Here is a 26,919-nt window from a genome sequence, read left to right on the forward strand (position 1 = left end):
AGGTATAGCAGTCGTTGATAGGATATGCAGCTTATAGAACACGGAAGACCTCGACTGCGCAGGCACGAAGGCCTAAACGTCCACAACAACTATCTTTAGGCAAACAACAAAGCCCTGTAGCGATGGGAAAAGGACGAAAACGGCAGGTGGAAGATGTCACTGGAAGCCGTAGTCTCAATCCTGCATGCAGGCGGCTTAGGAGTACGGGTCGTCTGATGTTGACCCGGAGACGACAGCATCACCCGGCAGCACCCTGAGCGACCAAGCAGACTTTTCTAGGATAGCGCTGCTTGCTCCACATGGAGAGGGGCCTAGAAAAGGTGGCCTAAACAAAGCTCGTCTTCTTACTACCCAGTTGGCAAGCCGCGGCCAACGGGCATCTTCATTGTCGAACAAATAAGAAGAAAAGGTGTTTCTCACTCACCTCTAATAGTGGGAAAAAACTCAAACTCGCATGTTGGAACATCAGAACCATGCTTGACAAAACAAACAGTGGTCGTCCTGAGCGACGCTCCGCCCTCATTGCTCACGAACTCCAGAGGTTGGATGTAGTCATTGCAGCTCTCAGTGAAGTCCGATTTTTGGAGGAAGGCAGCCTTAAAGAACATGGCGCTGGATACACCCTCTACTGGTCAGGCAAGTCCAAGGGGATCGACGCATCTCAGGTGTAGGTTTCATGGTCAGAGACTCCATCGCATCCAGACTTGAAAACCTGCCCACCGGTCACTCCGACCGCATCATGTCCCTGCGTATCCCTCTGCAAAACGAGTAATTTGTTACACTCTTCAGTATATACGCTCCAACTCTACAGGCAGAACCAGCAGACAAAGAAAAGTTCTACTCTGATCTCCGCAGCTTCTTGCAAAGCACTCCAACAGAAGACAAGATCTTTATCCTTGGCGATTTCAACGCCAGAGTAGGTCGAGACTCAGACACCTGGAAAGGAGCACTTGGAAAGCATGGCATCGGAAACTGTAATGACAATGGTCGTTTACTCCTGGAACTTTGTGCTGAGCAGCAACTTGTCATCACCAATACTATCTTTCAGCAGAAGGACAGCCTAAAAACAACGTGGATGCACCCTCGGTCCAAACATTGGCACCTGATAGATTACATAATTACACGCCAAAGTGACCTTAAGATTTCACACCACCAAATAGAATTATATCGTTGTGCGCCCTTAATTTCACTTCTTAGAAAAACCCATGTATTCTCAATTTAAGCATTAAAATGAGCAGAAATTTGCATAATTTTAGCCAAATTTGGATTGGTCATGATTAGTAATATTATTTCCTGCAAGTGTACCACAGATGGGCGAGATCAAATAACTTTTAATGATTTTAAGCAGCCTTTTCTTTACAGAAACACTGGCATGGTTTTGCCTGTAAAATAGGCAATTCCCAGACATCGTAGACTTCGAGGGCCAGTCGTAAAAAATAATGACGGTCAACCTATATTTTTTCCCAGCCAGAGGGATCAGGCAAGGGCTGATTTCAACCATCATAGCTGTCGCTTAAAACTGAGTCGCTCCTGTGAAGAAAAATGACGTTTTCTTAAGGCAAATTTAGCACATATCTCTATGGGACTCTGATTTGGTGGTGTGAGATCTGAATGGAGCTGTGTGTGTGAGTCTCAACCTTTGATTGAGCAAGTTAGCCCTGTTCCAAATTTGCGTTTGCATCCACCGAAGAAGTGCATTGACTGAATTTATGTAATTAAAGGCTAAAATTGAAGAGAACTGCAACATTTGCTACAAATATACCAGTGCTAAGGTGAGTTTTGACCCGAAATGTGTGTTTGAGTGAAAGATTCCATTTCGTAGAGTGACTTTGGCCCATGCAATGTTTACAATCATAATATTTGGTAAGCTTAAATCATCAATGGCATGTAATGACACAGTGGCAGATAGAGAAGACATCAGTATGGTGCTAGGGTACTGGTCGGAACTCATGAAATAGGCGCCTGGATCAGGTAAGCTTACGGTTTGTGTGTGTCTGTTGGGGGGGGTAGGCTAAGCTTATGATTCCACTACTGGTAACCCATGTAATGTTTACAATCATGATGGTATGCAGTGACTCAGTACCAGATGGAGAAGACATCAGTATATGGTGGCACGTGGGCTAGGGCACTGGTTGGAGCTCATAAAATGTGCCCATGGATCAGGTAAGCTTATGGGGGGGTAGACTTAAGATTTCACTAATAGGTCATATAATTCAACACTTATAATTCAGGCATTGTGGACATGTTCTTCTTTGTTTCTGTGTGTCTGCCTGGCTTCTTGTCCCTCTTGACTGTAAATTTCTGAAAGCCTAAGTCTTGGTGAACTTTTAACTTGGTAATCACAATGCTATCTTCAGTAGATAGCACATGTCAGAGACACAATGATTCTGCTTGAAAATTTTTTTTAACCAGCTTCTTGCTCAAATTATGCTAAAAATAAGTTAATTAGATTAAAATAGTCTGAAATTAAGGACAATCAGAAACATGTTGGATCATTCAAGATGTTTTACACACCAGAGTGATGGCCAGTGCAGAATGCCATACTGACCATCGCCTTGTCCGCTGCAAACTGAACCTCCAGTTTAAACCAAAGCCAAGGAAAGGAGGTCCCCCTAAGAGAAAGATCAGTGTTGGTAGCTTACAGTCATCAGAAATAAGAGCTAGCTTTCAGGCAAATATCCAGACTCGCATCGAAGGCTCAAGTTACTCTATAGACAGTTCACCAGAAGTGTTCTGGGAGTAGTTGAAAACCACCATCCAGCAGTCGTCTGAAGAAGTCCTGGGTTACACCTCCAAGAAAAATCGTGACTGGTTTGACGAAAACAATGCTGAGATCCAAACTCTCATGGCTAAGAAGAGATCAGCACTTCAGGCCCACCTGGCCCAGCCTCTTTGTCCTGAAAAGAAAGCTGCCTTCAGAACTGCTTGCAGCATTCTCCAGCGCGAGCTTCGTGTGATCCAAAACAAGTGGTGGACAGACCTGGCACAGAAAACTCAGCTTTGTGCTGACACAGGAGACTATGGTGGATTCTATGCAGCCTTAAAGTCAGTTTATGGCCCAACCTATCAAGTTCAGAGCCCATTGCGTAGTACTGATGGAGAAACACTCCTCACGGATAAGGCCTCTATTTTGAACCGTTGGTCAGAACACTTCCAATCCCTCTTCAGTGCCAACCGTATAGTACAAGACACTGCACTCAACCGCATCCCTCAGCAGCCACTGAAAACAGAGCTTGATGAGGTTCCTACACTGCAAGAGACCTGTAAAGCAATTGAGCAGATGAAGATTGGAAAGGCAGGAGGAGTTGATGGCATACCCGCAGAGATATGGAAGCACGGAGGACCGACACTGCACACCAAACTGCATGAACTCTTCTCTTGCTGTTGGAATCAAGGCAAGCTTCCCCAAGACCTAAGAGATGCAGTTATTATCACCTTGTACAAGAACAAAGGGGAAAAGTCTGACTGCTCCAATTATAGGGGGATTACCCTGCTCTCCATCGCTGGAAAAGTTCTTGCACGTATCCTCTTGAATAGTATGGTAACCACCATTGCAGAGGAGCACCTCCCAGAAAGCCAATGTGGTTTTAGATCCAACAGAGGAACTACTGACATGGTGTTTGCTCTTCGCCATCTCCAGGAGAAGTGTCGTGAACAAAACAAAGGACTTTTTGTCACCTTTGTGGATCTGACCAAGGCGTTTGACACTGTGAGCAGGAAAGGACTTTGGCAAATCATGGAACGCCTAGGCTGTCCCCCAAAGTTCCTCAACATGATCATCCAGCTCCATGAAAACCAGCTTGGCCAGGTTAGACTGAATAATGACCTCACAGAGCCCTTCCCCATTACCAATGGGGTGAAGCAGGGCTGTGTTCTTGTGCCAACTCTATTCAGTATCTTCTTCAGCATGATGCTCCATCAGGCCACTGCTGATCTTGATGATGATGACGGTATTTACATTCGTTACAGAACTGATGGTAGCCTGTTTAACCTGAGGCGCCTACAGGCCCGTACCAAGACAATGGATCTGCTAGTTCGGGAGTTGTTGTTTGCTGATGATGCCGCTCTTGTTGCCCACACAGAAAGTTCTATGCAGCGCATCACATCCTGTTTTGCTGAGGCCACAAAACTCTTTGGACTTGAAGTCAGCCTGAAGAAGACTGAAGTGCTTCACCAGCCAGCACCCCACGATGCGTACAAACCTCCCCACATCTTCATCGACAAGACAGAACTAAAATCAGTGCACCAATTCACCTACCTGGGATCTACTATTTTCTCTGATGCCAAGCTGGATAAAGAGATTGACAGCAGATTGGCCAAAGCAAACAGCGCCTTTGGCAGACTGTACAAGCGAGTGTGGAACAACAAGCACCTGAAGAAAGCCACCAAAATCAGTGTATGCAAAGCTGTGGTTCTGACCACCCTCCTGTACGGCTCTGAGTCATGGGTAACATACCGCAAGTATCTACGAATCCTTGAACGCTTTCATCAGAGATGCCTTCGTCGTATCCTTAGCATCCACTGGAGCGACTTCATTACCAACGTCGAAGTCCTCGAGCAAGCAGACATCCCCAGCACTGAGACCATGTTACTGAAGACACAATTACGTTGGGCAGGACATGTGCATAGAATGGAAGACCACCGTCTGCCAAAGGTCAACCTGTACGGCGAGCTGACATCTGGGCGACGAAATGTAGGGGCTCCTCTAAAAAGGTACAAAGACTGCCTTAAGTCATATCTGAAGGCCTGCAACATGGACCCCATGCACTGGTCTACCTTGGCTGCTGACCGTGTTGTTTGGAGACACACTGTGCAGCAAGCTGTCTCTGACTTTGAAGTTTCAAGAAGAACCCAGTTGGAAGACAAGAGAAAGCGGCGGAAAGAGAACAGCAACAGGACCCCCACCACTGATCAGACTTTTACCTGCAACTACTGCAGTCGGACCTGCCTATCCCGCATCGGCCTATTTAGCCACCAGCGCGCCTGTAGCGGAAAACGTGGACAAAAGCCTTAAATCTTCGTTAGCGAAGTCAAGCCAAGAAGAAGAAGATGTAATCGGCACCCATCACCTGTCATGTCTGTGTATGCATAGACTTTAGAATGTTTCTTTATGCCTGTGATAATCAATGGTGTGATGTGCAGAGTGACAGCGTACGTCAAGTGTAGGGCAATACATTAAAAAATGTTTCACCCATCGCTATGGTAATTAATCCTAGAACTACGGGGTGGGGTGTACCAAAAATGCGCGCGCTTACGCCCAATCGACCTAAGCTAATCGTAGATCCATCCTTTGCGCTCATTTTAATGATAAAAAACATCACTACTAGTTCTACGGCGAATAGTAACATATAATCACACTTAGATTGTAACGCTTAACGGCCAACATGTGATGTGATCAAGCAAAATCAGTCAGAAGTCGGAAATATTGATTTTCAGATCAGCCAAACAAAAGAAATAAATTATTTTATTGCCTATTGTTTTGGAAACACTTCAACTGTTCATATCTTTAGAAATAAATTTTCAATTTCCATGGGGTTTTCTGCAAAATGTAGGGTTGCATTGATCGCGCCACATATAATTACGATCGGAGAGGGGGTTTTCGATTTTTTTTTGCTATTTTGCTACCCATTAGTATACCAAGTTCACAAAAAACACCCAAAAAAGCTCCCAGATTTGCACTAATTGGGCGCTTTTAGTGACACCTTTACCCAAATGTGCCCAATCAAAATCACTGAAGCAAAAACCCATCCATGGATATACCAAAAAATCGCTGAAAAGGTATCCCAAAACGGTGGCACATACCCGTATACCTTCCCCCGCAGGAATACCATCCACTGCTCTAAATTCTGATTCTGAATATCTATACACCCTGGTCGTTACTTAAAGGTCATATATATTGCTCGGACAACATCATATCATTGGCAAGCTAATGTTATGAGGACAATGAAAATGACTCCTTTTTTGAGAAAATAAGACGTTTGAAATTGATATTCCGCAAAAACCAATTGTAAGCGGTGAGTTCCTTCGAACGAGACAGATTTGACCTAGAAAAAAAGTTGACGTCATGAAATGATTATGTGCACGCTTTGAAAGAATGGACTGTAAACACTCTAAATGTACAGAACGTATACTGTTGTTGTTCTCAGAAAAAGGTCTAATTAAGTGTTACAAATTTAATGGTTTTAAAACATATTGATAAAATCAGCCGCTTCTTTATTATTAGTAATAAATTGTGATGTTACAATTCATATGTATATCAAAATCATGAGAAATATTTGGGACTAAAAAATAAAAAAATATTTTGAGCTTAGAATAGACTAGTATATTCAGGTATACTAGTCTCGGTGATCAATATTGTATTTATTGTGCAAATAAACAATTTCAATGGGCCAGTAGCTAAGCCTTTGTTGACCATTGAAAGTCGCGTATTTATACATGAATCATAGATCATCTGGATGATCTATGCATGAATGAACATTAGAAGAGCTCTAGGCCATTATGTTTATATCATGAACATAGGGGATTACCACACTCTCCACAATAGTGTTCGCTTCATTTACTAACGTCATCAGCCTGCTACCTTGAAAATTAATTTCGCTTCGAACGCGGGAAGGACCCGAACGAGGCCGAACTTTACCAACACAATTTCTCTTTTTTCAGGAGAAATAAGCATAAAAAAATTGCAACGAGTGTCAACTTGTAATGAAATAATTATTCTCTTTCAAATGGAGTTAAACTTGTTTTTGCAATAGATATGCCCTTTAAAGCAAAACAATGACATTAGTACGCAACTTCACAGACATACGGTCATTTTCCTCAACTATCACATAACTATTACACTCACAAGATCAAGCCAGGCTTAAGGGTAGACGAGGTATTGTTGGTCGAAGCAACCTAAAAATCGATTTTCGTTATCTAGATTAATATATTATTGAAAATTAACACCTTGATGTTTTGCAAAAGTTCATTCTACAAATCGTATACTTTGAAAACTTGCTTAATTTATTGTTGTTAATGAGTTATGTACATTTTACAAAAGTGTTGTTGTTTCAGCCCTCTTTACAACATAACTCAAGAACCACAGGACCTATAAAAGCATTTCTGTGATATTTGAATTCTTCTACATGCTCGCAAGGAAATGAGCAATACAATTTTTGGCGAAGCTCACTACCATTCGCAAGATGTTGTGAACTACCAAATCGCAACACTTTAAAATTGTGTATTACCTTAAGCTAACAAGAATAATAATATTCCTTAAAAAAACATGCTTCCGTGCAGGAGGGTTTTTTCAGGCCAAATTATTTTTCTTAGTAAGCACAACACAAGGCCCTTTATCAAACTAGTTATTAAAACATATTCTTTATTTCAAGAATGTTTGGGGCATTGAATTGAATGTTGGCGTGCATAATCGGACCGCACGCAACTCCAAGCAACTCTTAGAATTCAATATTGGATCTTTGCTATTCATATAACTTGACAGGAGTTGTGATACTTGAAGTACAAAGTTTGCTTCTTTTTTCCTTTATCAAAAGTTATAAAGAAGGGCAAGACGTTCCACAGGGGTGGGGTACATAAGGCCTAAAAAAGTTTGTTTGTCCTCCACAACTTTTTATTGGTCTAACTATACTCCACTGATGGCTAGCAGTATAAATATCTGTTAGTCTTGTTTCCATGTGCACACAACGTAGAGCGTTTGTATAAGTGACCCAAAGAGCATAACAGAGCCAAGAACTGCAAATGATACATCGTACCTCTGGGTGTACTCATACAGCCAACCTGTAAAGTGAGAACGAAATAAATTTGGTTAATCTACTAATTGGAAATTGCCGATATTTTTGCTAATTTAGAACTGAATCTGTAAGAAATTTTTAGGACACAAACATTCACCGGAGGTTTCTGATGGTACAAAACGTCTCAACTTGTTTCCGGGCTTGTTTCTTGAGAAAAGTGGGGGATGAGACTATGGATCACGAAACTTTTAACTAAACCATATATGCTCATTTGTTTCTTCACTTGAGGCTTCTTGTAGGGTGGTCAACATGGTCAGAGGCTCCTAATTTTCCACTCCTGGAACTCAGTGCCTGTAACCTGCCAAAAGTCGGAAAACTCCTTCTTGCTCTGCTCGACTTGCCCAATATGCTTGATATATCTCCAGCCCCCCCCCCCTACACACCTCCACACACACACCCGCACATACAAAATGTGTCACTTCACCTTACACCGCAGGGGACAATATAAACGTTTGGCCCTGTTTCTTCCCCCCAAACCCTCAACATGTATAATACAATTTGTACATACCAGTTAAGAATCCACTTCCTACTTTTGCCAGCGCTATGAATGTAAACGACCACGACAAAACTTGTGTCAGATCGCCCTCGATATCTTTAGCGGTAGAAAAACTAGTCACTTTCAAACTGCCAATAGCTGCCCCAAATAGAATTGAAAGCAGACTTAGTATCACCATAGATCCACACAAAGGGTCGATTAATAATGCTATACCACCAAGGAGAAGAGCCAGAGCTCGAATTTCATTTGATCCAAAATGAGGAATTCTCTTGTCCACGATATATCCAGTCGGGAAGAGTCCAAATAGAAACCCGATTCCACCAGAGGTTGCGAGACTTGTTGCCTGATATGGAGAAAGACCTTTGTCTTCGGCATGAGGGACGAGATAGATCAACCATCCTGCCCATGTGTATTCCAATAAACAATTTGTGCTTAACCAAACCAAGAAGAGTGAATCCTTGAATAGCGGTTCACAATATTCTAAATATTTTCTCAACTTATAACAAAATAAACTGCATTTAGTTGTAGTTGTGTCTTCACTTTGTTGAATAGCTTCATTGCCACAATTTTCAAGAGGTTCGTAAGACTTCTGATCCTGATGCTGATGTTTCAACAAGACTCCGCATGATAATAAATTGAAAGATATGGCGCCAAGTAAGAAGAGAGCACCTCGCCAGCCATACAGGTCTAGGAAGAGCTGAGTGATAGGAGCGAAGATCATGACACCGACACAGGTGCCTGAAATGGCGATGCTAGTTGCTGTTGAAAAGTGTTTGTCAAAATAGACGCCAAGAACGCCCATTAATACAACCACTATATAGCGTATACCAACTCCTGAAAAAGAAAATACTCTACATTTGAAAGGGTTTGTTTGAATTACTTTGTATAATCACAGGAACGAGCTAAATAGACAACGTCGAGTAAATTCTTCAGAATTGCTCATTAAATATGTATTTTTACATTTTGTTTGACAAAAGCAAATGTATTTTACTCATTACAGTATTTCGTCCTTCACATCGGAGGATCCACTTTCTCTTTACGAAGAAGTACCGAAAGCTTTTGTGCTATTTTGACCCATTATGGTCCTGCACCATATGGTACAGGAGCATGTTCGATTATAAATAATTTCAATTTAAGTACGTGCTCCAGGAGCATGATTGAATTAGGAATATGCTCCTGGAGCATTCTAAGTCAAACATGCTGTCAAACATGCTCCTGGACTTGGTTTAGACAATAATAACTGTGCACCATCTATTTTGAGGTCATTGTGTGAAATTCATGACCTCGCAATTAGTGCGCGGTCAGGCAATCAATTTCTTTTGATTGGATTACAGGCTTCGCGTATATTAATGAGGTTATGAATCATTTATAATTTAAAAAAAAGTTGCTCCAATGATAGTAAAACCACTTCAGATAATTTTTAACGAGTCTATTTGTACTGGTAAAATTATCGTCCAGTATCTGTTTTACCAATTTTCTCAAAGATTCTGGAACGACTTGTATTTAACAGATGCATGTCATATTTAGATCACCATCGCATTTTACATAAACGTCAGTATGGTTTTAGAAAAAACCACAGCACATATATGGCAGTGATTGACTTGGTTAACAAAATTACTGAAGCTGTTGACAATGACAATTTTACAGCAGGTGTGTTTTTAGATTTATCAAAAGCATTTGATACTATAGACCATACAATATTGCTTGATAAACTCTATCACTATGGTTTTAGAGGCATTACACACAGATGGTTTGAAGATTATTTGAGTAATAGAAAACAATATTTTTATTATAATGGTGTTCCATCTCAACAGCAAAATCTTACTTGCGGTGTGCCTTAAGGTTCAATACTGGGTCCACTGCTTTTCATTATATATGTTAACGATATTCACTTAATTACTGAGTCACTTGATGTGATTTCATTTGCTGATGACACCAATTTATTTTACTCTCATAATCAGTTTAATGTTATTGAGGAGGTCTTCAACAAAGAGCTTATTAATGTGAAAAGATGGTTCCAGGTAAATAAATTATCTGTCAATGCTAAAAAACTAATTATATGTTACTCGGTACCAAGAAGAACACAAAACCTGAGTACAATTTGCAATTGTTTCTTGACTCTGACAGGCACTCTAGAACACCACTTGAAAAAGTGCCAAGCACTAAGTTTCTAGGTCTACAAATTGACCAGAATATCACTTGGAAAGAACATATTGATAATATTGTAAAAACATGTTCAAGAAATGTCGGTATCATTAACAAATTAAAAAACTTCCTCCCACATGAGGCGTTATATACATTGTATTGCTCTTTGATATCAGTTCGGGGGCACTGCTAATTCAAAGACGTCTCTGATATCAAAGACTCTTCAGTGCCGAGTCACCAGACAGTATCATAATTCAAAGACGTCTCATAAATCACATATCCCTAGTCTCAAAACCCAGCCGCAAACGATATTGTGAACGTGAACTGGCGCAACGGGAATATTTTTGCGAATAGGCCTAATCAGCATGATCAGGGTTGTAGCTAGCCCAAGTGCCTGCCAGCTCCTGCTAATTTTACTATCCAATTTATGAATTAAATCGCGGGCTCGGGATACACTCTTTCTAGTGAACGTGAGAAATCGGAGAATGCTAAAAAATGCTTTTTCATAACTTTGAGCTTAAATGCTGCAGAATAGAGTACTCATACTTGAACTGCAACATTAGGCCTATAGAAGGAGTAGAAAATTAATTGTTCAGGCCCGACTCATGGAAATAATTTCAACCAATACCAAGAAGAAACTAGAAACATTTTTTGTCACTGTTTCATTAAAACATTTTTATTTCTTAAAATTATTATCATCGTTATTACTAGAATTACTAGGCGTTTCCAGAATCCGGGACCGTTGGGGGGCTGAACTACACAAAATTTCAAAAGGATGAACATCGGCGCGGCAGCCCCGCTAGGGGTGTCTGGTGATGGGCGACTTGCCCCTCCCCCTCCGAATTAGTTATTTTTTCAATGTGAAAGCCCCAATGGAGCCATTTGGTGTAACATGTTTATTAGTTATTTTCGGAGCATATATTTTTACTGATATCCAACTGAGCCGCGAATTTTAGTTTTAGGCCTATATGAACACTCGTGCTCAATAATTCCTCCAATTCAGCCTAAGTTTAGGATTTTCTGTTTTGACGCAAGGGGTGCTTGAGGGGGATGTGCTATAATATGCCTATAGTCATTATATCTATGAAAGATAGGCCTGTTATAATTCCTAACAAATTTTCTGTGGACCTGACTTCTGCATGGGTATGAACCTGCTCAATTAGGCCTATATGGATACTTGCAAGTTAGCCTTTTCTTTTTTGACGGAGAAGGCTGCCTGAGGGGGATGTGCTCCCTCAGAAGTTGGAGAAATATTTTAAAAAGTTTGGTGTAAAAGTTTACTAAAGTTTATTATTTTGGGCATAACATATTTCAACGGACCGGACCCGACTTGTGAGGGGGATATTATCCTCAAACTAAAAGCCAATTGGTGCATCATTTTGCATTAGGCCCCTATTATTAACTTATTTTTCTGACCATCATGATTAAGCATAGCCTATAGGCCATATAACCATGTCATGATAATGCATAATATGTATTTTAGAACGGATTTCCAGTGGATGCGACTTCCGTGTCACAAAATTCAAGCATGAACATAATTATGATGCGCAATGACTCAGAACGTACTCTTCCTCGTTTCTTCTTGTTTTCTTCCTTGTTTTCTTTCCACTTTTCCCCTTTCGTTTGCCTAAAATCCCCGGATATTGAAATGAGCCTGGGTGGCTGTGGCAAAACAAAATTTTCAACCCAGTTTTGCTAATATTTTGTCCTGATTTTTGTAACATTTTTGTCCCGGTATTGGCAGTTATTTTATATATGTTTTCAGTTGTTAGGATATTTCTTTCAATTTTTGGGAAATCAGGCCGAAAAAGTAGACCTTTTCCTTTTCCCTCCCTTTTCCGCCCTTCAATTTTTTAGGGGGAACTATACTGCCCCACTGGCTATGCCCAGGCCCGTACGCAGAGTGGGGCCGTGCGGTGGGGCAAAAGTCCCCAAAAAATCCTTATTTGCGACCGTAGCGAGCAAAAAAGTATGTTTTTTATGCTTTTTTAGTCAAAAAAAGTTCCAAAGTTTGTGAAGAAGGTCCACTTTTTGCAAAATCGCCCCTGGAAAAAAAGAACCACTTTTTCAAAATCAGCACCCCCCCCAAAAAAAAACGGACCTGGCTATGCAACTGCTCTGTCACTCCCCTTCCTCTCCCTCCCTCTCCCTTTTCTTTTTCTCTCTCTGTCTCCCTCATTTTCTTTTAAGACCCGGGGCTGCAGGCTCCACAGCCCCACTCCCTGGGCAGTGGGCAAGTGCCTGGTTTACCGTAATTTGTTGATCTATTTTGAACCACCTAATCATAACATAACCCTACCCCTATCAATAAAATACAAGTGTCCATATTTCTCCGAAATCATTCCATGCACGTGTGCAAGAGTCAGGCCACGAGGTCAGGCCTGAACGTTTCCGTAGGGGCCTACCATTTTTCAAGTCATTTTTGAATATATTTTTGAATAGGTGCCGCCACAATGCGTGCCAAAAATCGCCCCCTCCCCCCTCGTTGACTGGCCAAAATTCATTGTTCCCTCCTTGTTTTGCCTTGCCAAAATATTCACTCCCCATGACTTGGGAGTTTTTGTTACTTCAAAACGTTGATTTTGGGCCATAAATGGCTCGATTTTGCCAATCTAAGTGTTTTCTGGGACCATTTGTCAGAATTTGCACAGATAGATATGATATTTGCACAGGCAGATATTTGCTAAACATAGGAAAGCATATTCCGATACAGTCACCTTCGTTCCGATGTGCTGCATCTAGTGCCGAACTGTAAAAAAAAGCACGACGTATGTGATATCACAGACCCCCGTATGTGAAATCACTGACCCGTCTTTGATATCAGAGACGTCTTTGATTTAGCAGTGCCCCCGAACTGATATTACCGTATATCAATTATGGTATCTTAGCTTGGGGATGTGCATGTTCATCATACATAAATGATCTTTTTAAAATTCAAAAGAGGGCACTTCGTATTATAAGTGCAAGTGATTATAGAAGTAGCACTAATCCCTTACTGATTAGGTATAATACTTTAAGTGTCAGGGATATGTATACATTTGAACTTGGTTTATTTATGTACAAACATGATAATGGACTTTTACCGATTGTTTTTGATGATTTATTTGTAAAACAGTCTAAGATCCATGACTTAAACACCATATATAAAGATCGTCTGAGGCTTCCATTTATCAAAAGAGCTTTCTGTGAAAAATCTATTAAATATGCAGCTACTATGAAATGTGAAATCATAGGCCTTTTTGTGTTTGATCGAATACCTATGGTGAAAGGCAAATACTCATCTTATACTTTATGATATGGATTGTTTATGTTATAACAATCTATATATAAATATGTAAACAAAATGAAATGTGAAATCATATGCCTTTTTGTGTTTGATTGAATACCTATGGTGAAAGGAAAATACTCATCACATACTTTATGATATGGATTGTTTATGTTACAACAATCTATATAAATATATAAACAAAATAAAATGTGAAATCATAGGCCTTTTGTGTTTGATTGAATACCTATGGTGAAAGGCAAATACTCATCACACATTTTATGATATGGATTGTTTATGTTATAACAATCTATATATAAATATATAAACAAAATAAAATGTGAAATCATAGGCCTTTTTGTGTTTGATTGAATACCTATGGTGAAAGGCAAATAATCATCACACACTTTATGATATGGATTGTTTATGTTATAACAATCTATATATAAATATGTAAACAAAACAAAATGTGAAATCATAGGCCTTTTTGTGTTCGAAAGCCTATGGTGAAAGGAAAATACCTAATGTCACATAGTTTCCAATGTTATCTACTCTATGTATTGTTTAGGTTATAACAATCTAAAATATGTAAACAAAACAAAATGTGAAATCATAGGCCTTTTTTTGTGTTCGAATGCCTATGGTGAAAGGAAAATACTTATGTCACATAGTTTTCAATGTTATCCAATTTGTGATATGTATTGTTTATGTTATAACAATCTATATATGTAAACAAAATAAAATGTGAAATCATTTTCTGTTTGAATGCCAATGGTGAAAGGAAAATACTTATGTCACATAGCTTCCAATGGATCCACTTTATGATAATTATGTATTGTTTATGTTATAACAATCTATGATTGTTATGTAAACAAAATAAACTGTGAAATCATAGGCCATTCTTGTCTGAATGCCTTTGGTGAAAGGAAAATACTTATGTAATATAATTAGTTTACAATGTTATCCACTTTATTATATGTATTGGCCGTTTCATACTATAGCTTTATACCACGTTAGTGGTTTAAATGCATTTATAGTTTACATGGATACTGCAGAAAGGTAACATTTGCTGGTAAATTTTGTTTAAATAGGAAACCTATGTACATACTACTGTTTACAAATTCCAAAATGCAACTTTAAATTATGTATGATTTTGAACAAAAACAATAATTTGAACAAAATGAGTAATATTTGGAGCTTGATTGATAAAAACAAAACATGCTACAAATTACTATTCTGAAAAAATCAGACAAAAAAGTTTGCCTTTCTTAAATGCTGTTTCCATGTCGGCTCGGAGATGAGTGCGGTGTGTAGATACTTTTTTAGTTTCTTTATGTTTGTTTTTTGGGTATCTACCAAGATTTTGTTCCAATTTTCTTTTTTTTTTTTACATGTTCTTTTTTGCATGGTTCTGTTTGTGTGTGCGGGTGAGTGGCCATATTTATCAAAGCATAATTTATATGTATGTCTAGAGTTTTCTATGTACAATTACCTCATGAAACGTGTTCCATGATACCATTATAGACATTGAAAATGATTAAGTATGGCTAATGATGTTAAAATTCTATCAATGAATTGCCGGGGTTTAAATGCTAAACAAAAAAGAAGAGATGTTTTACATTATTTGCGTAACAAAAGTGTTTCAATATTATGTTTGCAAGATGTTCATTTTGATAAGAATATGGAAATAATGGTAAAAGCTGAATGGGGAGGTGAAGCTTTTTTAGCTCTTTTGCCTCAAATTCAAGAGGAGTTGCCATTTTTCTCAATAACAATTTAGATTTTAAAGTCCATACAACACAAAATGATGAAGAAGGAAATTGGGTAGCTTTAGATGTATCTATTAACAATGTTCGTATAACACTTATATCAATATATGGTCCAAATGATGACAAGCCAAACTTTTATCACGACATTAAAAGGGTAATAGAAACATTTGATAATGCCCATTGTGTGTTATGTGGTGACTGGAATTTGGTTCAAGATCCAAAATTAGATACCTCGAATTATATTCGCATAAATAATCCAAAAGCGAGAAAAACTGTTTTAGAAATGAAAGAAGAACTTGGATTGATAGACCCGTGGCGACTTCAAAACCCAAACTCTCGCAGATATACCTGGCGTCAACCAACTCCTTTAAAACAGTCCAGATTAGATTTTTTTCTGATATCGGAAGAGCTTACAACATATTTAGTGAAATCTAAAATAAACCCTGGATATCGAACAGATCACTCTCTTATTAGTCTTTCGCTCGACGTGTCTCCTATTAAACGTGGGAAAGGTTTTTGGAAATTCAATAATACGCTATTAAAAGATATTGATTACATAGATAGGATTAAGAACAAAATTAGTGAAGTTAAGAAACAATATGCAGTATCACCATATAACTTAAATAATATAAATCAAATCCCTGCAAGTGAGCTCGAGTTTACGATAAATGAACAACTGTTTCTTGAAGTATTGCTCATGGAGATAAGGGGAAACGATCAAATATGCATCAGAAAAAAACAAAAAAAATAAAAATAAAGAAAAAATACTTGAAAGAGATATAGAAACTTTAGAAAAAGAGCTAGGTGATTCAAACAATACAGACGTTTTAGAAAATGTTGAAATTAAAAAGTCCGAATTAGAGGAGATGAGGAAGGAAAAATGGAAGGCGTAATGTTACGATCCAAAGCAAGATGGATAGAACACGGAGAAAAACCATCTAAATATTTTGTGAACTTGGAAAAAGAAACTGTGTAAATAAAGCAATCGTTCATTTACAAAATGCAAACGGGGATGATATAAAAGATCAATACCAAATAATGGAAGAAACTTTTAAGTTTTACTCGAAACTGTATGAATGTAAAGACAACAATTTATATTTGGAGGAATTCGACCAAAATCTTTCAAGATCAGATTTACCTCAATTAACTCAAGATCAATTAAAAAAGCTCGAAGGGCATTTGACTTATAACGAACTTTTAACTGCCTTGAAGAAAATGTCAAACAATAAAAGTCCTGGGTCTGATGGGTTTACCACTGAATTTTGGAAAGTTTTTTTCAAGACTTGGGAGGTTTTCTCTTACGTTCTCTGAACTACTCATATGAATCAGGGGAATTATCAGTTACGCAGAGATTAGGGATTATTACCCTCCTTCCTAAAGGAAACAAACCAAAACAATTCCTAAAGAATTGGCGTCCTATTACTTTGTTAAATATAACCTATAAACTAGCTTCATCGTGTATTGCTGAAAGAATGAAACAGATTTTACCAAGCCTAATAAATGATGATCAAAAAGGTTTTATGAAAGGAAGGTATATTGGAGAAAATATAAGATTACTTTATGATTTAATTTTATACACAAAATTACATGACCAACCAGGTATGCTATTGCTTATAGATTTTGAAAAAGCGTTTGATTCCGTTTCTCATAAATTCATTTTTAAAACATTAGATTTTCTAAATATCGGTCCATCTTTTACAAAATGGATCAAACTTTTTTATAATAAAAGTCAATCCTCAGTTTTGGTAAATGGAAATTCCTTAAAACAATTCGATTTAGGTAGCGGTTGCAGACAGGGGGACCCTCTGTCCCCTTATATCTTTCTAATTTGTGCTGAAATGTTGGGCTGTCTCATACGAAAAAATACTGATATATGTGGTATTACAGTTGAAAATATTAATTGTAAAATCACCCAATACGCTGATGACTCGACTGTGATCTTAAATGGAAGTAATGAAAGTTTACTACAAACGTTAAAAACACTGGATTTGTTTGAGCGTTTGTCAGGGTTGAAAATAAACGAGGATAAAACAAATGTTGTGTATATTGGGTCACTTAGAGGTAGAAAACCAAACCCTGGCATTACAAATAAAAATCTAAAGTGGGTTGAAGACGGAAAATTCTCTGCATTGGGAGTACAATTTTCAACCAATTTGGTTGAAATGGTTAATTTGAACTATGATAAGGTTATGGAGTCGGTGACAAAGGTAATGCATCATTGGTCTAAAAGAAACTTGACCGTTTTTGGAAGAATAACTATAGTCAAATCCCTACTGATACCAAAGTTTAACCACCTTGTTCTTTCAATTCCTAACCCGTCAAAAGACTTTATAAAAGATTTACAAAAGAAAATCTATAATTTTATTTGGAAAGGTACAAGAGATAAAATAAGTAGAGATCAATTGTCAAATGATTATTCTGAAGGTGGATTAAGATTGGTTAAAGTAGATTTATTCTTTGAAGCACTGAAATGTACATGGATTAGACGAATTGTAAATGGATGTATTGATGCTAAAGGATTGATGTTTTTTTCTATTTCAACTGGTATACATATTAATGATCTTGAAAAGGGCGCAAATTATGCACTAAAAGTAGCACAAAATTCCCAAAATGTTTTTTGGAAAGAAGTTCTTTTATCTTGGTCTAAGGTAAAGAAAAAACACAATCCTAATACAATTGATGATGTGTTAAGATCATGTTTATGGGAAAACGAATGGTTTAAGATTGGTGGTAAAGAAATAAATTATAAAAAATGGCGGACAGCAGGTATTGATTTTGTCTCTGACCTTGTCCATGTTAACCAAAACCGTTTTCTCTTTCTTCATGAAATTGAAACAAATTATGGATTACGGCTAAATTTTTTTTTATTTTTACAGTGTAATTTGCGCAATTAAGAGTAATTTCAAGCATCTATTTCAGGAAAACGCTACATTTATTGCAATTCCTAAGCCGTTTATCCCATTTCATTTCAGTTTTATTTTAAAAGATAAAAAGGTTGCAGATCAATCTGTAAACAACTTATGTCCTCAAAGATACCAAGAGCAAAACGAAAATGGGAAGTAAAATTAAATAGTAGCTTTTCAGATGATGAATGGAAGGTATATTCTTTGTTGCCATTTAAATGTACAATGGATACAAAATTACGGTGGTTTCAGTACAGAATTTTAAATGGAATTCTTACCACAAATACATTTATGTTTAAAATTGGCAAAAGAAATGATAATATATGTACTTTTTGCAACAAGGAACCCGAAACGATAATTCATCTTTTATCAGATTGTAAAAGGTTAAACCCATTTGGTCTCAGCTCGAAACCTGGTGTTTACAAAACTCGGTATACCTATCACATTCAACCGAAATCATATTCTTTTCGGGACAGATTTAGGAAAACTAAATAGTGCTATCAATTTAATTCTCATTCTAACTAAGTTTTATATATACAGAAAAAGATGCCAAAATTCAACCCTTTCTTTTATCCCTCTTCAGAAGGAAATAGAATATTATCATAAATTGGAAAGATTCATTCTTTTAAAAGATTCAAAATACCGAGTTTATCAAAATAAATGGCAGGTTTGGAAGGGACTTTTCAACTAAACATTTTGTTCTTATTGTAAAAGCTAGACAAATCAAATGCTATATAAATATGTATGTGAGAGTGTGTGTGTGCTGGTACTGTTTATGTATTGTTTAATATTTAAAAATACCTGGTGTATAGAAATCAAAATTTCTGTATTTATCTGAGTAAACTATGATTGTAAAATGTACACTGGAAAAAAAAAAAAAAAAAAAAAAAATATGCAGCTACTAAGTTATGGAATAATGTTGATAACAGCATTAAAAGTTCATCATCGATTAATCAATTCCGCCATGTATTTAAAAAACATCTTATGCAAAGTTACTATTAATTTCTATTGTATCTGATTTATATGACCACATTGGATATTTATATTTTATATTAATTATTGTTGTGCATTTTCTTATTTACTATTGCTTACTGTTATTTTTTCATGTATTTAGGTTAATTCATATCAAGATATGACAGCTTACTGTTGCTTCTTCATTGAAATGACAATCTGCTGCCATGTCTAATGATGAATTAACCAATCAAGGGATCACAGACTTCCAGGCCTCTTCTTGGCCTTTCCTGTGATTCCTTCACTCTCACTTGTATTATGATTTTGTATGTACCCTATGTTTTTTTGCTATTTGATGAGTGAAAAATAAATGAAATGAATGAAATGAAATGAAATGAAATGAAATGAATGAATGTACTAAAATTTAAAATATTTAAAAATCAAACATGCTCCTGTACCATATGGTCCTGGACCATATTATCGGACCAAAATCGTACCGAAAGCGTACCGAAAACCAATTTCCCGGGAAAGTGGATCACATGACCATATCATTCATATCTAATGAAGTCATCCGATGTGAAGGACGAAATATTGTAGTAAGTAACCATTCACTTGGTTTTGTCAAGTAAAATACAAACCAAAAATGTATAGGAAATATGTCTTTGTTGTTATGTCATATTGACGAAACTAAAAAGACAACATTTTCCGGTGAGGAGGTGGGTGGACAACTGTTTAAAAAATATTGTTAGCTAAGTTGAAAAGATAACATCCTTTTCATCAATTTTGCCTTTTCAACGAAAAATATTTTCGATGACATAGATAAATGTTAAGGCCAATGATATAATTATACGAAGGGCGGTCTCATTTGAAAGCTTATTCCTTCAAAACTGTACCCCACAAATATTAGATTTTTACATCACTGTTTATGGGCAGGACACTCTTCAGAGGAAGTCTACCTTCATGAATTCACAGGTACTACTAGAAGCGATCTTTGACATTTCTTCCGACGGTGATGAAAACTCAAGTGAAATGCAACAATGTACAGTTGCAGTAAATGGTGATGAAACCATTTTCACCATGATGTGGTAGTACGTGACGTCAGTGCGCATTTTATTGGACGCTGCCTCAAATCGCTAGCATTCGCTCAAACCGCTGGTGTACACACGCACGCGCTTAAAGGCACCGTATACAGAGCGAAACAGCTGTTTAACGCGTTGACGTACGTAACTGCCACATCAGGGTGAAAAATAGTATAATGCTATAGTATAAGTGTTGCAGAATAGTCTTACTTGTTCTTTGAATAAGAATTTAACAAAGAGACGAATCGCTATTTGGCAGTCTGCCAAACTCATTTATTTATATTTTGAACATTTTCTCATAATTCTTACCTGTCATTAGAATAAGATAGAGTGAAATCAGAGACCAGCTATTTGAAAAGGAGCTGAGAATCAACCCGGCACCAGTGAGGATACCGCCTACCATGACAACCAACCTTGGAGGCAGAGATTTTCCCAGTGATGATGTTAAAATACCTGAAATACAACAACAAATATATGATGGGAAAATATATCCTACGTGCAATACGTATACATTACATCGCCTGTTTTTGTTGTTGTTTGTTTGTTTGTTTGTTTATTTTCGTTGTTGTTGTTTTTATTAATTTTACACCTTTCTACTCTGATTGTACCTGGGACTCTATTCGATTCTAGAGTGCTTTGTTATCGTTTTTCGGTCGGACAGCTGTGCAATTTTTTGTACCGGAGGTTATTTATTCCGTTAATGTTAAAATTTGGATGTAAGTTATTTCGATGAGTCAACTGTATCTTTAAGCAAGATTTGCTTATTTTGGACAATGTAAAATTTTGCTGACGTGTAATTTTGTCATGCTTCAGCGAATCCGACTAGATTTTGAATGCAATGGTCTCTAGCCTAGAAAGTGAAGCTATCGGTGAGCAAATTCTTGACTCGACTTCTCAAGCAAATGTACAGAAGTTTTGCTCTAGTGTCCGGATCTGGATCTGGTATACATGGATCGGATCCATGGGTTGCTACAGTCACCCATGGAATACCAGTACACCATGTCCATATGGGCTATGAGTTGGTTTGTTTACATTGCAGTAATTCCCTCAGAATAGTTAATACAGATTCTGGGGCTCTATTATTTTTGTTTTAGTGCGGAAGTGCAGAAATTTTGACAAATCAGGCAAATGAAGGAAAAGTGGCATCTCTGATACCTGATTTACAGGGAAATACTTGTAAGCATAAAAAATATAGTTAAGGTTAGGGTTAGGACCAGAGTAACCTCAAAGGTGACGTGCTGTCTCCAATAGGTGAGGTGACGGCCTGTTGATAACGGAAATGAGATTTTCATACTTTTTACCCCATAATTTCCTTCATTCTTCAGGCTCTGTCCTCTATCGTGGGCTAATTTATAGATTAAGCTTGTTTGCTATTGTTTTTAGAGCAAAATTGTTTCTTTGTAAGCATGCGGCGCAACCTCGAATAATATTGTCTTTCAGCAATATTGTCTTTGAGCTAACGGGGATTTAAGGGGCGAAAGTCCATGAAATATATACATTTTTTTCTCGCAGGTTACCAGATGAATGCTTATCACATGTTCTGAGTATGAGTGCTTTATATAGGGCGAAAACTAAATCATTCAGAGTAATTACATGAGCCATTACTTCTGCTATAATATAGTTTTGTAACATGTCCTAAATTTTTAGCTAATTTAGGTGTTTGGAAATATTCGCACTTTGGTGTTTTAGGAAGGATATGTAAACGACAAATAACACCAAAAAATATGAAGACATTATTTCCAAACCGTGTTAAGTCTACATCCATTATGTTTCTCATTTTCAAGAATGCCGTTAACGATATGCAGATTATTGTTTCATTTCGTAAACAAAGGCCCACCCAGTATTGTTACCTTGCGTTTGCTTTATAATCGTTCACCCAACTGACACTATAATACCAGCTCATTGCAAATTGCACAGGTAAAACAGAAACATGTGTAGTATTGATTTAATCAGAGAAGATCTGATTTAACATAAATGAGCTGTTAAGTCCTGCAAAGGTCGTGGTGAATTCTACTGCAGACATGACTGCATCATGTACGCAGCCAACGGTTGTTTGATGTGTATTTATTCATTTTTCTAACAAAACATTGTATAATGTCCAATTCTAGAGCTTTTAAATTTAAATTAGCCAAATAATATCAGTTATTCCTTACATTTCATGATATGATAAAAAAGTGTTTTCATTTCCTTGTCACTTGTTAGTCTTTTGTTAGTCTTTGTCACAAGTTGCTGTATATTTGGTATTCCATTCTTCAACCACGATTCGTCTCAGATCATTCAATGTGGTTGCATTGGCTACTCTGGCACGTACAGCATGACCCATCCAGCTGGTCCCACAAGTGTTAAATCGGGGTGAGGTCTGGGCTGGTGGCAGATCATTCCATTCTCTCTACTCCGATACTGTAGGTACACTCATAGAAATGACTTCAAGGTTCGCCTTGTTGGCGCAATTCAAAAGGAGTAAGTTTGGACAACTCAAAATAGTGTAAAAGTTGCCAAAAAAAATTCATTTTAGTTATCCGAACTTAAAAATGCTGAAAAAGCTCAAAAGTTCCGTCAACTAATCAACTTTGTTGGCATTACTTAAAAAGTTGATGTAAGTCGTTGCGTCAACTTTTTAAGTAATGACAACTTCTGAATTCAAGTTCAGGGAACTTAGAAAAATAAACAAGGTTCAAAGAACCAATTAGTTGGGTTATTGTAACTCAACATGTAAGTTGATGTAACTCGTTCATATTAAGTTACTGGTACTTATTGTTTTGAGTTATTCCAATTTGATACTTTGTTACTTAATTCACGTAATTGGATCATTTTCTGCACAATTAGCAGTATTCAAATATTTATTTTTGTAATCAATGCAAAAATTTGTATACTATAGCACACCTCTGACCTCTAGAAAATTATGCTAACCTAGTTTCATTTTCTGAGTTGTAACAACTCAATAAAGTAAGTGCAAATGAGTACGACCAACATAATGATATCGAGTCAGCGTTACTCAAAATTGTACGCGTTGGCATTACTCGGAAAGTTGACGCAACGACTTACATCAACTTACTGAGTATAATGCCAACGAACAATTTCTATGAGTGTAGTCGTTGATTAGCCTGGCTCTCTGGGAGCGAGCATTGTCATCTTGGAAGATTGCACTAGATCCCAGTCCCAGTTTGCGAAGGTATGGGATTGCAGCTTGCTGCACAGAATAATGGTTAATTTGGTACATTCTGTTCGAGACCCCATAAGACGCGTACTTGGCCATGAAAGGGTGATTTTGGTGTCATTCTAAAGGATAATAAATTCCCGGGGGCACTCACATGTTAAGGTGGTACGGGTATGTGCGGCGCTCAGTGTCCCTTTTTCAGGCTCTCCGGCAGTTCCTTAAGCTCCACATTTGGACCTGCTCCAGTTCTTTGAGCCTCAAACTCTGACAATTGTAGCTCTTTAAGCTCAAATTTGGAAAAAAATTTAGAAAGTTTTAGCTCAACAGCCTATAATTTGGCCCTAATTTCAGTTCTTCAAGCCCCTACTTTGCCCGAAAAGCAGTTCTTAGTTCCCAAAGTTCGGCACTCCGCGCCGCACACCCCTACCAAAATTTAAGTTGAGTGCCCCCCCGGAATAAATTAGCTGTCAATTGATATACAACACAATATGAACATGCCACAAATAATCTGAGATATAGATGCCCGAAAAATATATATACGAAAATATTAAAAAAATTATAATGTGCAAACCTACTAACTACTCCTCCAATGACAGCCATAAAAGAAATCGTGTTTCCAATCACCCACACAGGAACGTCAAAATACACGGAAAGAGTTGGTAGTAACACACCAAGACTCTTGAAGATACCTTCATGCAGTAATCGACTGAAGAATGCACTACCAACTACCATCCAAGCCCAGCCTTTGTCTACATTCTGATGAGTGGATGTCGACGACATTTTAGTTCATATTTGTCCAATAACTTGTACAAATAGTGACTGTATGTTATTTAGCCAGACCCAGTAATTGGATAGATTGAAAAAAAATGATCGCAATATTACACCGTCCAAGTTCATGCACAAATCAAATTACAGAAAACGTTATTTTCAATGCGGCTTTCAATATACCAATCTACCGTTTTACAGCAATAACCATAATGGTCATCACAGTTAGACGCAGAGGTAGAATATTGTATCAAGTCAACCATGACGATCAGGTCAACGTTGATCCCTGATATACAATTACCAGGTTTGAGGTCAAAGGCTTTCCAAACTTTACATAAGCCTATTAGTTGTTCTGTAACTGAATGATCACAAATTGGCACAGAATACTGTAGCAAATTAAGCATGACGAATATATAGACGAATCCAACGAGCCAGGTCATGGTCAGGATTTGGTCGGCCATGACGGGTCCCCGCATGCACCAAACTGGTGTAGTGACTGCCCAATTGGGTGGATTAAAGCCGCTTAAAATTCGATGTTAGATTCTTTTGTGTTGTACACTGTCAGTATTCTTTTGTCTACGTGTATAACACAGGTGATAGAATGCAGTTTAAAATACCCTCCAAGGCCGCATCATTTCACATTTTAGGTGAGATGGAGCCGACGGGGACCCAACTTTGGCAGCGATTGAGCTGCAGGAATGCGTGAAATTGGATTCGTCTATATACATTGATGTTGTTATTTTGCATAATAAATTGTGCGGCAGTATCACTGTCAGTTTTTACTCATATTTTTCCTATTATAAATCACAGAACAACGCAGATACGAAAAGTAAGATCTTTGACCTCAATGATTCCCTGTCGCAGTGCACATTAGAATATGACCGATGCTAGGTCAACTGGCTCACGCTTTCTTTGTTACGAACCACTGATCGAAATGAGCCCAGGCTTAAACCAGTAACCAATTGGACGTATTCGCCGTGGAAGTAGTGATGTAACAGGATTAATTACCATAGCGATAGGTTAAAACAGTTTGTGAACGTATATTTTGTCCTTCAGTAGTGTACTCATCACCTATCATGTCTGTGTATGCAGAGACTGTAAAATATGTTTCTTTGTGCCTATTCTTTGATAATCAATGGTACATCGTACGTCTAGTGCAGGGCAATACATTAAAAATTGTTTTCACCCATCGCTATGGTAATTAATCCTGTGACTTCACTACTACGACGAATAGTAACATTTAATCACACTTTTATCAGAATTGTAACGCGCAACAGCCAATATGTGATGTGATCAAGCAAAATCAGTCGGAAGTCGGAAATATCAGTTCAGCCAAATAAAGGAAATCAATTCTTTTTTGTTTTGGAAACACTTCCTACACACCACCCCACCCGCCCCCCACCCCACTACCCCCCCACCCCCCCTACCCCCCCCACACACACACCGCCGGATTACGTTTTTTATAAAGCTTTAGAATCAATGACCTCAAGATTTACTCAAGGGTGCCCTCTTGGATCCACCCTGGTTGTTACTTAAAGCAAAACAATTACATTTACAGCCATACGGCCATTTTCCTCAACTATCACATAAATATTACACTCACAAGATCAAGCCAGGTTAAAACTAACAAGAACACACGCAAGATCAGTCCCTTAAAATGGCATGCTTCCGTGCAGGAGAAGGTTTTCAGGCCAAATTATTTTTCTTAGTAAACACAACACAAGGCCCTTTATTAAACTAGAAACGTTGCAAAAACAAATTCTTTATTGGACGAATGTTTGGGGCATTGAATTAAATGTTGGTGTGAATAATCAGACCGCATTTGTTATTCATATAACTTGACAAGAGTTATAATACCTAAGTACAAAATTACAAAGTTTCTTCTTTCCCCCCTTTATTTATAAAGAGGGGGCAAGATTATCCAGAGGGGTGGGGTACATAACTACGCCACTGGCTAAGTGTATCTGTTAGTCTTGTTTCCATGGGCACACAACGTAGAGCGTTTGTATAAGTGATCCAAAGAGCATAACAGAGCCAAGAACTGCAAATGATACATCGTAACTCTGGGTGTACTCATACAGCCAACCTGTAACGATAGAATGAAACAGTTTAGTTAATCTCCTAATTGGACATGGATAAATTCTTTTTAATGGAGTATTTTGTGATTCTAGCATCATCTTTTTATGGCATGTTTAAGTAGATTTGCAAGAAATAAGTGTATTCCCAAACCCACAATTTCCATCACTGGTCGATCACGATAGGATTTCGGTTCTTTTATTTAGAAATTTTTTCTGATGAACGTTTTGATCTTGTTTGAGCCCTCTCTAGCTTTTGATTCATTAAGCTACTTTGGGTCCAACCTTCATGCAATTATTTTGTGTAAGCTAATCCTAACCCTAAACCTAAGCCTAACCCTAATCCTAACTCGAACCCTACTCCTAATCCTAAACTAACCCTAACCAATCAACGACAGTACGGCCTGTTCAAATCTATATAAGCATCCGTGCATGGTCACCTGCCGAATTCGACTACCTCCTTCGGCCGGAGACGTTTAAACCCCACCTCTTTTGGGTAGCTCTGTTAACATGCCTATGACCGA

The 26,919-nt window shown here is 37.8% G+C and overlaps 2 protein-coding genes across 2 annotated transcripts; one reads left to right on the forward strand and one right to left on the reverse strand.

Moving 5' to 3' along the window:
* The first annotated feature begins 473 nt into the window (after positions 1–473).
* LOC140169496 (craniofacial development protein 2-like) lies at positions 474–2,743 on the forward strand. Its single transcript, XM_072192759.1, has 3 exons — positions 474–667; positions 790–1,071; positions 2,518–2,743. The coding sequence occupies exons 1-3, from the start codon at positions 474–476 to the stop codon at positions 2,741–2,743; spliced, it is 702 nt and encodes a 233-aa protein (XP_072048860.1).
* A 4,914-nt stretch (positions 2,744–7,657) lies between these two features.
* On the reverse strand, positions 7,658–24,335 carry LOC140169497 (monocarboxylate transporter 13-like). The gene is made up of 5 exons (XM_072192760.1): positions 24,135–24,335; positions 23,474–23,588; positions 20,708–20,851; positions 8,299–9,120; positions 7,658–7,776 (listed from the first exon to the last, which is right to left on the reverse strand). Exons 1-5 carry the CDS (start codon positions 24,333–24,335, stop codon positions 7,658–7,660), a joined length of 1,401 nt encoding a protein of 466 aa, XP_072048861.1.
* Between the last annotated feature and the right edge of the window lie 2,584 nt (positions 24,336–26,919).

This window comes from Amphiura filiformis, chromosome 14 (genome assembly GCF_039555335.1).
Source record: "Amphiura filiformis chromosome 14, Afil_fr2py, whole genome shotgun sequence".
Taxonomy (NCBI): Eukaryota; Metazoa; Echinodermata; class Ophiuroidea; order Amphilepidida; family Amphiuridae; genus Amphiura; species Amphiura filiformis.

Bases quoted from the DNA above. Each gene is read 5' to 3' on its own strand.
- LOC140169496 (XM_072192759.1), top strand. From the start codon at position 474: ATGCTTGACAAAACAAACAGTGGTCGTCCTGAGCGACGCTCCGCCCTC. The intron at 668-789 runs GTAGGTTTCATG...TACACTCTTCAG, and splicing joins GGGATCGACGCATCTCAGGT to TATATACGCTCCAACTCTAC. The intron at 1,072-2,517 runs GTGGATGCACCC...TTTACACACCAG, and splicing joins AAGGACAGCCTAAAAACAAC to AGTGATGGCCAGTGCAGAAT.
- LOC140169497 (XM_072192760.1), bottom strand. From the start codon at position 24,335: ATGTCGTCGACATCCACTCATCAGAATGTAGACAAAGGCTGGGCTTGG. The intron at 23,589-24,134 runs GTTAGTAGGTTT...TATTCTGTGCAG, and splicing joins TGGCTGTCATTGGAGGAGTA to CAAGCTGCAATCCCATACCT. The intron at 20,852-23,473 runs GTTCGTTGGCAT...GTTGTATTTCAG, and splicing joins CGACTACACTCATAGAAATT to GTATTTTAACATCATCACTG.